This window comes from Ceratina calcarata, unplaced genomic scaffold (genome assembly GCF_001652005.2).
Source record: "Ceratina calcarata isolate Rehan_Ccalc_2016 unplaced genomic scaffold, ASM165200v1 scaffold567.2, whole genome shotgun sequence".
Lineage (NCBI taxonomy): Eukaryota > Metazoa > Arthropoda > Insecta > Hymenoptera > Apidae > Ceratina > Ceratina calcarata.
Genome location: NW_017176872.1, coordinates 39474 through 53407, shown reverse-complemented (window position 1 = coordinate 53407; position 13934 = coordinate 39474). Strand labels below are relative to the sequence as shown.

At 41.3% G+C, this 13934-nt stretch overlaps 1 protein-coding gene across 4 annotated transcripts in view; it reads left to right on the top strand.

Annotated features, from left to right (window-relative positions):
* LOC108629330 (puratrophin-1) overlaps positions 1 to 13934 on the top strand; it is a 56553-nt gene that overhangs the window by 7532 nt on the left and 35087 nt on the right. For 3 of the 4 annotated variants that reach the window (XM_018031926.2, XM_018031929.2, XM_018031927.2), the window contains exons 3-4: positions 307 to 1611; positions 6152 to 6349. In XM_018031926.2, the coding sequence (XP_017887415.1) occupies positions 307 to 1611; positions 6152 to 6349 (1503 nt within the window). The remainder of the gene's footprint in view (positions 1 to 306; positions 1612 to 6151; positions 6350 to 13934) is intronic. The other variant, XM_018031930.2, reaches the window with a different exon arrangement.

Here is a 13934-nt window from a genome sequence, read left to right as displayed (position 1 = left end):
TGGGCTAAAGTTCTTGTCTATCAAATTATTGACGATTACTTAGCATAAAAATATCAGAGTTATCAAGAAATCTGAATTCCTTGCCCTGTCTACTGAATGCCGAGGGTGCCTTGATCACAGAATTGAGATGTTTACGTTGGATCTCTTGTAAGTACAAGGGGTCAGGGTTGTTATTATTATTTATGAACCGAATCCCTTACCACGAGACTCACTTGTTATACTAGGTTAAAGAACTTTGTAGCTGATAGTACCGCCTTCAATTTTGAACGCTAAAACTAAGAATAATGTCTTCCGTTTCTGTTCTAGGTGACACCAGCCGACCGTTGCGGACCCGAAAAGGAAGAGACTTGGAGGCTAGCTTATGACCACGAAGACTTCGACCCTGGAAAAGACTCCTTGCACCCGGAAAACCAGGACCCGACCCCGACTCCAACCACAGCATCCTCCCTTCCATCGGACTCTACAGAGAACCCGGAGAATCCACGTTACCAAGACACCCGGAAGAGCAAAACAAAGAAAGTGAAGAACTACCTTCGGAAATATAAGAGCGCTCTCTCCAAAGACGACACAGAGAAAAAAAATCGAACTGATCAGTGTACTTCTTGGTACCTCGAAGATCAAGAAGCCGACTTCTACCACCAAAGTTCAAAAAAGTCAAATGAAAATGAAAGTTCAGAGGCTGGAGGGACTCAAACAAAGTCAAAAACTGAAGTCACTAGCAGGGGAATAACAGAAGAACTTCATTCCAATCGTCAAAATACCAAAACTCTTTCAAATCCCCAAAATTCGAGAAAATCACAAGAAAATGTATCAGAAGATAATAGCAGGCGAATAAGCGAAGAACTAGATCCCCATCCCCAAAATCCTAAAAATAATAAAAATCCAAGAAAATCACAGGAAAATATACTAGAAGCCACTAATAAGGAAATAATAGAACAAAACTCTTATCCCACAAATCCTCGAAATCCGAAAAAATCGTCAAAAAACGTACTAAAAACGACTAGCAGGGAAACAAGAGAAGAACTCGACTCCCATCCCGAAAATCCCCGAAATTCGAAAAAATCACAAGAGAACGTACTAGAATCCACTAGCAAGCCAATACGAGTAGAAGAAAAGGATGTAGATCCTAGAACTTCGCTTAATAAGTTTAAAACCGGTTTCAGTGGTTCAGAAAATTGTCAGACCGACCCAAAATTCGATTTTGACGAGAGTACAGACGTGTCAAGTATTAATATATTAAAACATTGTGCTACGGAAACTAAAAGTGAGTTTGTAGACAGTTTAGGGGAATTCGAGGACCTAAAGAAACTCGAGGAGATTCTTGAGGAAGGGGTAACTAGTTTTGGGGATGTTGGAGTGGGGAAGGGAGGGGATGAAGCTCATAGGAGCAGGTCTTCGTTGTATGAAGATGCTAGTGATAAAGATTTAACTGAAGTGGTCTTGGGGAGGGAGAGTGGGGAGAAGAAGGACGCATCGTTGGAGACATTGATTACTGAGGATTCGAATTTGAATAAGTGTGACTCAAATGATACTTTGATTGCTGATGTGGTTAGTGGGGATAGTTTGGATAAGGAGGAGAAGGAAGAGGGGAGCAGGATCTGTACAGTTGGGGTAAGTTCAGATTTATTATAGCACAGTTTTCGTAGTGAAATGATACTTAGAAGACAGAAAAAATATAATAACAATAACGGACATAAGATGTATGAAAAAAGTATAACTTTTGTTGCAAACATTTCTTGATAGTAACAATAATTAACGAGTAAATGCAAAGAACCTTAAAGCATTAGCGATGGCATGGAGCGTTTATTCTTCATAGCTCGTTAATCATTGATGCTATCAAACAATGCTTCAAACAAAACTTGTAACTCCAGCCCTCACTTACAAATAAGATTTTACACAATTTTCCTCTAAGTTCAATACTTTCTGATTGCTGCTTGCTCTTCTTCTCGAGAACAATAGTTACATGTTCTAAGGGTTCCGTCGGATTAATAGTAGTGCAGGGCCATGTTTCTCCGTTGAGTAACGATATGTCTCGGATTTGGGACACATGAATCCAACGTGTTGCGTGATTAGCCTCGTATTCGTGCGCTGGTTTAACCCATATTCGCGTTGCACGGATCACGAACCTTCGTAGTCCTATAGAGAATATATTTGTGTTCAGCAATTTACACATTTACTATAACCTTCTAGTTATATGATTCCAATGAAAATGTTCAATTCCCATGCGAGGTCAAAATTTGGATTTATCGGAATCTGCAAACTTGATGAATTCTTATTCCATATCAATTATGAACGAAAAAATTCTGATGCATACTACAGACATGGTAGTACATCTCTGACTTTTTCAAAATTTTAGATTGAACATGTTTTCAAGATATCTTGTGATTAGTGTACAATATATGGTTGATTATGATTATAATCATGGCCACGTGGCATGCAGCTGCATTCACCCCATGAAGGGAAGCTGCCTCTATAACGAGCCCTTCAAACAAATCCTCGGCCCCCGCTTCCAAGTCTCTTCTCATAAATATCGAAGCAAATATTAGAATCTCTCATAGACAGGAATTATCTGTGTCGAACAATAGCTGATTTATGTTTGTCCAGGGGGAATTGCTACCATGTAGACAGCAGACTGTAACATTTACTAGACATTGACACCAAATAAAGGCTAGCCTCAAACATTTTATAAATTCAAATATTTGCTATGTTTTTACGACCGTGAGAAAAATTGGGAAATTACTTAAACGATGGGTACGCCAGTACGTGATGAGGTTGTCCCTGGTACACTCGGCTACCAAAGAATCTTTCATTTCACCTGAAAAATCGCAGGAGAGGAGGATCAATATTTGCTGTGTCGAGTTCAGCTCAGTTCCGGCGGCTACTACCTCCTTCCTGCCGAAGCTTAAATCGTCTTCGTTTACTTCTGGGAATCCCCTTCGCAAACTTTCGTTTAAAGAATATGAGGAAATTGTTAACTGACGCAATTATTCTATCACGGTTTTGAGATTTTTCAATACTTGGTAAAAGTATTGGATCTAGAAGAAAATTGTATAGTACATTATTTGTAGGTGATAATAGATTGTAGGTGATGTAGTTAGCTACAAGTTTCATTCAGAGCATTTTTCTCGAGCATCAATAATTAACGAGTAATTGTAAAAAACATTTTATTGCAGTTTACTCTTCATAGTTTGTTGATTATTGGCGCTATAAGAAAATGTTTCAAATACAACACGTAGCTCTAACTCTTATGTACAAAAGGTCCTAGACAATTTTCTTGTAGCTCCAGTATTCTCCGAGTAATCGTGATCAATATCTTATTAAAACGTTTCACCTAGTTTCTAGGTGAAGTTACCTTCGATTAGAAATATACTGAGTAAACAACTGAAGTGCTGACGCGTAAAGGTCTTTCGGTGCGTCGGAATGTCGGGAACTTGGATGGGTAGCATTGAAAAGGGAATCAGCGGAGCGTGATTTGTCGAAAGAGAAAAGGGGGATTATTCCGCGTGACTTCCTTCCTTCCTTCTTTCGTACCTTCTTACTAGCTGTATGGTTTACCGGGCCAACTTTCGCCGGCACGCGATGATAGACCAGTGCCCCGGGCCCCACGGTATAACAAGGTGTCAATGTTCACGGGGCCTCGCGATCGTTTCCGGGTGGGGAAACACAATGCGACGGACAGCGACCTTTATTCAAAGGTGCGAACCTCTCGAGTTTTCAGGATTAAGGTTGACTGACAGGAGGCCAGACTTGTTAGGTAAGAGTTTTGAAAAGGAAGACATTTTAATGAGGTTTCGATTTTCGGATGTTATTTCGAAAATTCTAGTACATAGAATTTTATAAAAAAAATTCAGAGATCTACTACTATATTAATAGTACACATAAAATTTTTTCATTTTTTGTCGAAAATTTATGGTAAATAAAACTTGAAGTTTCGGTTGGAGTTAAGAAACAAAGTTTCCATTGATTAATGCATGTTTCCATCGTCGACTCTCTCCTTAGGTGGCATTCCGGTGGTCCGCTGCGTCGGGCGCCAGGCATTGATGGATATCTGGCCCATTGTGTAACGATAGGACGGCTTCCGAAGGATTTTCCTAGTTTAATTAACGAGTGGACCATTGAGAGAACATTTTTCGATAATTAGTGGGTTGGCTACCTTAACGAGGCCTTAATGAGACGGGGAAATATCGGCGAAAGTAGCCAAGGTGTCTCTACTTACAAATACTTCGTTGCTAAACTCACAATCAGACTCAAAACACTTGGCAGTTCCTGCAAAGTGGAATGAAATTCCTTTTTCGTCTAAATAATTGTAGAAGGAAAAGTATTGATAATTGGAAGTTAAAAAAATTCATGCAATTAGAGGGAGTGTGTCTAAAACATCCAAAAGTCATTTAAATCCATGAAGCAGCTAGTTTTGGAGAACAAAATTCATAAAGCTTGCAATTCTATATTGAAATCGAATTTTATATAAATAAATATATCTTGTAAATGTAATATTAACATTAGTCATCAGTCAGTCCATCGGTCAGTCCATCAATCAGTTCAATCAGTCCACCGATTAGTCAGTCTATCAGTTAATCCGTCAATCCATCAGTCCTTACAGTGAATTTAGGTCATCCCTATATCTCAAACATCCTCCAAAAGTCATTTAAATCGCATCGATGGCCAAATCGTCAAAAAGATTTTCGAGTAAACGATCTGAAGAACAAGGCAGGTAATTCGATACGAACGTTAGTAGAAGCCGAAGCGCGGCTCGAGAGGAGATTCGGATGAGGGCGGAAGCGCGTGGGCGTAAAGTACACGCGTGTAATGTCTACACTAAAATCGCCGGGTTTATGTGATCCTCTGCGAACCCTACTAAGATACAATGTGCCCACATCCGGACTCGTTCCTCGGCTAAAAGGTGTCCTGTCCCTCGGTTCAACATTTTCTGCACGTAACGTAGCGCATCTCTGATTTTTTTATGAACTTTTAATCAATTGGAAGTTGCAAAATACAATCGTTAATTAAATTCATCTGAGAATTAATGCTAAAATTGATATTCGTAATCCGGGAATTTTTTTCTACTTCAATTTTCTTTTTATAAAAATTTGAAGAAATTATTACATTTACCACTTATGTAGTAGTATGTCTCTGAATTTTCTCAGAATTTTTCATTCACAGCAACGTGAAAAACAAAATCGTTAATTAAATTCACATAAGAATAAACGTTCGATTTGTTTTCGATCGAAAACCTCGTCGATGGGAAATGAAAATGGTATCTGTCCGAGGTCGCGGGTCACGGATTTCGCCGCGGCACAGAGAGTAACCGGCATCGCCCGTGTCTGCGGATGACGTCAGGCAGCGAGCGCAACTTCTCGCTTAGCAGCGAATGCATAAAATGCATCCGGTGGGTGTGTCGCTCCCATAACCCTTTGTGACTCCTTTGTGGCGCTTAGCACACGGGCCCCTTAACAAACCCGTGGCCCGAGAGCCGCGAAAGGGAAGGTAATCGCCTTAGAGCCGAACCGACGCCGCCGACCGCGCCGCGTTGCCGTCTAGTTTTGACAAGCATTGACACGGGTACGCCGAGCATGGGAGCGGTGCCTCTGTCAAACCGCAGACACAAGTAGGATTTTTCCCAGGTGAAATAGATACAAGATGTTTATGCACGAGAGATTATTTCGAAGAAATTGGAAGATAGGATCTTTTAGGTAAATCGTCAAACAATTCGATGATGTACAATTTCCTCGTGTCTCCACTCCTTCAGTCATAATTGATCCCTAAACGATGATTGACTATTATATACCATTTCTTTGGCCATTGCTGGAAAAAATTGCTAAGCCTGCCCCCTAAGCAACGATAATGAATAACTGGTCGCATCGAGTTCATTGACAGTGGGGTATCCGGTATAAAATTCAATTTATTCCCCCTTGTTTGTTCTCACCGTCGGCCGCGGTCGTTAGAGGGGAGATCCCGCAGCCGATAGCGAGGGTCCCCGCGTCGCTGCATCCGCGGTGCCCGTGCGGTGATTCCATAACAATATGGAGGCGCGGGAACCCGTTACTCTGCCGTCCCCACTTTTCCCGTTTCCGGGGAACGCGGGACGCAATTTTCACGCCGGAACAGTTATTATCGCATGACCTTGAAAAAAGGATATGGTGTTTTGTTTTAGAATCGAGGGGACGTGGCCACTTTGGTGAGGGGCCTTCTGGGTCCCATTTATGGCGACGGTGTCATCGATCTGCTGATTAGACAGGCGAGGGATATCCTCGTTTGTGCTTATCATGGAAATTTGGATTGCTTCCTCAAGAGTTATTTATCTCCTGCTGCTGCATTACTGGAAGAGGTCAAGTCGGTAGCTGCTGAATTGGTGAGTACTTGGTGCGGTTTTGTCAAGTGGTTAGCTGATCAAGAAATTAATTATTTACTCAGTCAGTCAGTCAAACAATCAGTCGGCTAATCAATCAGTCAGGCAGTCAGTTCATCAATCAATCAGTCCATCAGTCCGTCAATTAGTCGATCTATCAGTCAGTTCATCAGTCAGTCAGTCAGTCAGTCAGTCTGTAAATAAATGAGAGCCAGCTGATTCCCAAGGAACAACTTGATTAGACCCATTAAATTGGCCCACTGATACTATAACATAAAACATCATGTGGAGCCTATTTTCACGCCGAAATTGGCACCTCAAACCGGATTTTAATTAACGATCTCCTGAAACTTGATTCAGTAAAACGGATTAACCCTCTCTTAAGATGGCACGTGTTTGCAATATTTAAACCACTAGCACAAGGGTTGTTAGCGATGCGAATGGGAGTTGAGGGTCCCCTCCGGCGGTTTCAATCGAATCTCAAGTGGTACAGCTTGAAACCGAACAATCGTCGACGTGTTGAATCATCGCGATTCAGGAGAGTAGAAATACGTTTCGGTAGTGCTTCGAAAATGTTTGGACGAGTACTACAAGAATATATAATAATAAATAGAAGGTTTCTGTTTAAAATTTAAGCCTGATGCCTATAGTTCGTTCCAAGATCATTTCAAGGTCTTGCGGATACTGGCATAATACGTACCCGCTGATATGCTACAATTTGTGTTTCAACCATGTTTTCTACCCCTCATATTTCTTCAGATATTCCATTATTCTTACGTAAGAATTTAACAGGTATGACAAATTCTCACATTTTCGTGGTCTTCGGAATTCTCAGGCTCATTAACACTCGGATGGGTAACTGTTACTGCAAGAAGTCCATCGTTACTCTGATCGATGAGCCCCAACGGCAGAGAGGAAAGCTCGTTCGCTTGCGCTCAGCTACCCGTTAGTACTTTTAATCGCATAATTTGCGGACGAACTTCCCTTCTTTTTCCATTCCCCCTGAGCTTATCGCCGGGCTCCACGTGCCGACGGATTAAAAGGGTTCCAGGGGTCGTAATTAAAAGTCTGCGGGCACCCGGCCTTGTCGCAAAAGGAAAGTTTACGCGCCTTGCACCGCCTGGCTTTTAAAATCGCTACCATCAAGAATTCTCGTTCCTCACCTCAGCCGGAGCATTCGTCGAAAGGTCAATTTTTATTTGATATAAACTCTGCATGGAGAGCCTGAAAAAATTCTCACACTTACTACTAGTACAGTAGTACATTTCTGATTTTTTTTTTCATAATTTTTGACATCTTAGAATCGGAAAAATTAATTATCACAGTAATTCCAAATTAATAAAATCTATTTCAAACTTCGCCAATTTTTTGTTACTTGAATTTACAATGTAGAAGTCTGACAAAATTCTCACTTATAGTACTCATTTAGTAATACATCTCTGAGTTTTGTCATTAATCTCCATAGACTGGAAGTGCCGAAATTAAATACTAAAATTGAAAATCGTGTTCGAAAGTTTTGAGTGCGAATTCGGACATACAAGTGAGTTGCCGAGGGCCCGTGCTAGTCAGTGCCGGGCTGACCTAGCCGCTCGGTGGCACGAACATGGAAAAATATGTAAATATCGTTGCTCATCCATTATCCAATGGGGGACAGGAGGGGGAGGAAGGTGTACCGGGAATAGGGAGACAAGGGAGAGAGCACCGGCGCGGAGAGAAACCGAAAGGACGGAGCAGGAGAGAAAGGCACGTGACTTGGCGAAGAACAAGACGAGGCGAGTACAACGACCTGCTTGCGCCACGGACTGTGCTCTCAGCCTCGCTCTGTTTTAGCAACGCGTATCGATTCGCCACCCAGGCCTTAACTAACCCCTCCCCCCACCATTCGTTTATTTTCGAGTGTTACCGACGATGTAATCTGCGGAATTTAATTAATTTTATTTCCCAAGATGCGGTGGGTTTGGGATTCTGAAAAAAATCAGGAATATGGTACTATGTGGCGAATATACGTGAAAATGTTCTCAGGCGGTGGAAATTGAATTAGATGCAAATTGACAAACTTTGGTCTCATCTGGGTTAGTCTTCGAATTAGCAACTTCATTACATCAGTCAGTCCATCAGTCAATCGATCAATCAGCCCATCGGTCAATCGATCAGTAAATCCGCCGGTCAGTCGATCAGTAAATCTATCGGTCAATCGATCAGTAAGTTCATCGGTCAGTTAGTCCATCAGTCAGTCCATCAGTGCATCAGTCAGTCGACTAAACAGTCAGTCCATTGGTCAGTCAAAGAGTATGATTAATCAAAACAGAACGAATACAGATGACCACGTTTAAAACGCGTTGACCGCATATTGACACTCCCCCTGCCTTGGCCAGTGGCCAATCAATTAGTACACGCCTCAGTACGCATCGAACCTGCGTGAGAAATACCCGATACTTAGAAACTAGTTACATTTCGATAATTTAGTAATTTTGTATTAAAAATTTGGGATTCAATCGAAAAAATATTAAACCAAAAAACGAAAAGAGAAAAATCACCAAATTCAAATTTTGATCAGATCTAACAATTTCTCACATGACCAACCTAACTTTAATCTAACCTAACCTAACCCAACATGGTAAATCTTATTCCGAGTACAAAGCGATTGTTTCAGCCGTTCAAGTATTTCGTTGGTAATCGGTTTAGTCGTGACAACGAGAAAAACGGCTGGCATCAAGTAAAAGGGACACGGCTGGAGTCACTCGAGGCGCCCAGCACGTACGGGAGAGCAACGGTCGACCGCCTGGTGGAGGCAAGGTTCTCATAATTTATCCCTCGGCCGGAAAGTGGGGACGACGCGACCATGGTGGGGACTTGTACTTGATGGGGGTATGCTGGGCATGGTCAGCGAAAGCGCATGAGGAGAATAGTAGTGGGGATCGAAATACGGGCGAAAAAGAGGGGAAGCGAGCCGTGCGGGATAAATTATGAGATCCTTGGGTGGAGGTGGTGGTAGAACGGCCGCTGCTAGGAGGAAGTGGGGCGGACTGAGTGGTTGGCAGGGGAAGCACAGAACCGAGAACCCCGAGCAGCAGGGTTATTGCCGTCTCGGCAGTCTCGTTCTCGCTGTCGGCTTCAGTCGCTAGCCGGTCGAACCCACTGTCAGTTGTGTTGTTTCGGCTCCTATTTTCCCGTTTTCTCAATAGTTCACACGTGTTTGTGTTTTTTTTTAACGATAATGATCGGAATAAATTAAGAACAAATTAATAATAATAATAATACTAATTTTATGTATTATTGAAAACTGTGGATTTTCATATGGCTTACTAACTATTTTTCAATGGTGAAGATGTTCGATGACAGTGTCTGTGGTGGGATTTTATTGTGAATGCGTGGTGGGGTCAGTGATTATGTTCTTCATTAACTAGTGACTTCGGAGCGTTTAGTGATACACTGATGAAGTGTTCGAGTTTGGAGTGCACTTTGCTGAGGTTCGTGTTTCACATTGGATTTTATTAAGTTTGCTAACGTCTCTGAGTTTTTCCACTAATTTCTATCGACTAGAATTGCAGAAATACAATACTAAAGTATAACCTCGACTTTAAATTATCGAGGCCAGCATTCGAGCTTGAATTTTATTATCAATATTTATTGAGGTCAGTTCGATAAAACGTTTGAGAGGGAATGGAGAATCGGTTATTTTTTTCGAAAGGAAAAAACCGCCCACGCTGGTCTTGATTATGCGTTAACCGGTCCACCAGGCTACCTGTCGGCCCCGTGGGCAGCCCGGAATGCCGAGTGTACTCCTCCCGACACTTGCCACTGTCTTTAGCACACCTGGCATTTCATTTTCCTTAAAAAATTTATATCAAGCTATAAGTAAAGCTAAGTTTAAGTAAATATGTTTTTAGGATAGTTTTCTAATGTTTGGGTCTACTTCCAAACTTCTCGGACTGTCTCCCAATCTTAAAAGTCAGTAACTTAACGTTCCTACATAAGGAAATAGAAGCAGACTTATTAAAAATTGATACTTCTGAAATTCAATTCGTATGATTGAATTTATAAATAATCAAATTATTCTGCAGTCATTTAATTAATAAATAAACTAAGTTACGGTTTTCACGGCAACTACGTTCTGTTTCCGCTTTGACAAACGATCAGCTGTACATAAGGACCAGGTACCAGTCCCTTGTTATCTCTCCAACACAGAAACAGAGGCAGAGAAAGAGGTAGCGCATAATTGTTATCAATTGGTGTTATTGACCTGTTATCAAAGTCTGACGGAAGCTTTCATACTTGGAACACTAAATTGCGTTCAGTTACGAGTTACGAGTACTAATTGTCGAACCTGTGATTCTTAATCACTTTGTTACATGAATTTAAAAATAAGTGCCTCTATCGCAACTAAAAAATATTTATTTATTTAATATATGATTCATTTATTAAAATTGGGTCCGGAAATCCGGATAATTAAAAATAGGCCTGAAACCAAAATGGGTATTAATCATAAATAGCCCCTATTATATACTAAGAAAAAATGAGCACGGAAATGGTTGCAAATAAAGAATGTCCCACCCGATCATTAAGATGATTAATCGAAAACTAGATGCGAATTGTCTCATTTATAAATGGACCCAACACGAAAACCGTGAACCACGGATTTGAATTCAAATTTGTCACATTCCTCGGAACAGTATTGGCGGCGCTAATCTTAGCCCAGCAGGATTCGGTAGCGGAGAGGGAGTGGTGTACCCCTTTGTTCCCGTGGGATAGCGCGGGTATCTCGCGGTGTCTTGTGTTCCGCGGATCCCGGGGAGAATTATATCCTTATTGTATGTTAATACGCGTGATCCCCCTCTAAGGGAGGGCCCCGGGAATCGTTAAAAATAGCCGAACCCTCTTCTCCTCGCTGTTGCCTCCTCTTTCGATCTCCGCGTTTCGCGCGTTTCCTAGTTTCTGGAACCGGCGCGTTTTAGATAAACGGCAGGCCCTGCGGTCACGAGAAATTCTTGCCACGCGGGCTTATTATGCGTCATTGTATCGGTGAAATACGCCCCGGCGATGCTGTTCCTGATACCACTGGGACCTATCCTAATTGTCGTGCTAAGAGAAGTCGACTTCTGAACGATCGGAGGGGGGAATCGTAATAGTTGATAGATTGTGGGCCTGATTGTATCAAAGTTGTATGAGGCCGGCCGACAGTGTTTCAGGTGAGAAAACGGGAATCCGATGTTTCCACGTCCGAACGGTAACGGACAGAACGGCTGCGGGCAGGACGGAATGAGATGAGACCGATATGCCCCTGGCAAATGAAATTCACCTATGAATATGTATCGCCGCTGCCTCATAACTAAATTCATAGGCTGGGGGTATACGGTAGCGCGCAGTTCTATTTACACGGGAAGTTGTTCGACCTAAGAAAAATTGCCAGTTCATTATACCCAGGGTACATACGTATCTTGGAAACTGTGAAAGATACGAAAAAATAATTGAGAAAGAAGTTTCTAATTAAACAAGAAGTTAGTGGATATTATGCTGGTATACATGTCACCTTAAAATTATATTGAAACAACTTATGAAGACTAACTTGAACTTTTTAAATGGTAGACAATATTTTAGATCAGAAATTCTTATTATGATTCGTCGACGTCTTCAAAACACTACCAAAATGTGTCTTTATTCGTTCGGCCTTGCGATGACCTTGGAAAAGCTTATCAAGGTCAACTTGCATTTTTTAAATGGTATTCTATATTTTTTATTACGTATTCTCATAATATGCGTTCATGCGTCTTCGAAACTGTATCAAGACGTATTTCTAACTTCAATCATTCCCGAGATATACGACGATATATTAGTCGTGTCTCTTTCGAACTTTACAAACTCTTCCCAGTCCTCCTTTATTTGGAGTCTGATGAAAGCAGCATCCCGTTGAGGAGGACGATCGAGAGCGAGGGGTTCCGCGCGGCGGTTCATCTGGTTCGATCGTTTCTAAACCGTGGAGCTTAGTCAGAGGTGGCGGCCCCGGGGGTCGCCCGGGTCTCGGGTGTCGTGTCTCTGTTTTGCAACGCGTAATTACCAGGAACGCCGAGATAGCTAGTGAGGTAGCGGCGAGTCAGGCATGCATTGCGCAGTAGCAGTTAAGACTCGAAGAAGATTTTTTTATTGCCGAGGCGTAACGAACGCGTTTTGCATAGTCCCCTGCTGCCCTTCTAACGATTTAAAATCCCGTCACGCGTGACCAACTCGAAATCCGACAGTATGACTAATTTAGATGGCGACGGAAACGGCGATTGGCAAACGTTACGGGTAGGGTCGACTCGCTCGAATTATTCAACACTCTACTGAATGGGCGAATGACTGACTCTATTAATGAGTAAATACTAGAGCATATAATTGAATAAATTAATTATCTAATTAATTCAGTAAATTAAATGAATTAAATAAATTGTACACACACACACACACACACACATTAAATTCAATAAATTAAGTATATTAAATAAATTGTTAAATGATTAAATAAATGATCATAGAAATATTTCTGTACATCAAATCAAATTTCTTAAAAAATTGGTCTACTAACAATAAGACCGAGATCCGAGGGGAGGTGGTTTCACGAGTGAGGAGAATTGGGGCGAGGATTGGCGACACGAACACGATACCGCGGCATACCGCGGCGTGAGAAAAACGTCGGCAGCATTCGGTTTTTATCGGGCATCTCGATCTCTCACGATTCACTCGTTATCGCCGCGCGGGCGTGTATACAAGGCATCGGGAAATGGGCTAACGCTGTTTGCTACAGTTCCCCTGTTGATACAGCTTTCGAAACTCTCCCGGATTGATCCGTTGCTTTAGAAATTTTCGGGGAAACGTGGCGAAGAAAGCCGACGTCGGAGAAAGTAATTCGTGAAGAAAAGGACAATACCATCAAGTAGTTTCATACTTACGACAATTATTCAGCAAGTATTGGAGGCAAGAGAAAATTGTATAGGACCTTATTTTTAGATAACAGTAATACCTTCAATTTCTGTTAACAATATTTTTTCATAGAACCAATAATTAGCCAGTTATTTGTAATAAACTAATAGATTGTATAGAAGTCCTATTACTAAGAAACTAGTCTCATATTTTTGATGGTTACTCCTAAATTACTACAGTTGCGAGAAAATTGTATACAATCATACAGTTGTATTTATAGATGACAGTAGTAGCTACAACTTTTGTTTAAGGATGTATTGGCTATACAGTCAATCCCAAAAGTTTAGAAATCCCCACTTTAGAAACGCATTTTATAAAAAGAAATCAGACGTCGGAAGAACATTGTTAATAATAAACAACAACAAAGAATGTTCGATTTTTGCCCAATAACTCTCAAGCCGTTGGACATACAGAAAAATTGTATACGACCTTCCTTGTAGAGGACGACGAGATCTACAATTTCTGTATAAAATTTTTTCGCTAGCGTCAATAGTTGAGGAGTAATTTGCAAAAAACTGTTTTTTTATTTTTCGTCAATAACTCGTTAAATATTAATGCTAGCGAAAAAATTTTATACAGAAATTGTAGATCTCGTCGTCCTCTACAAGAAAGGTCGTATACAATTTTCCCA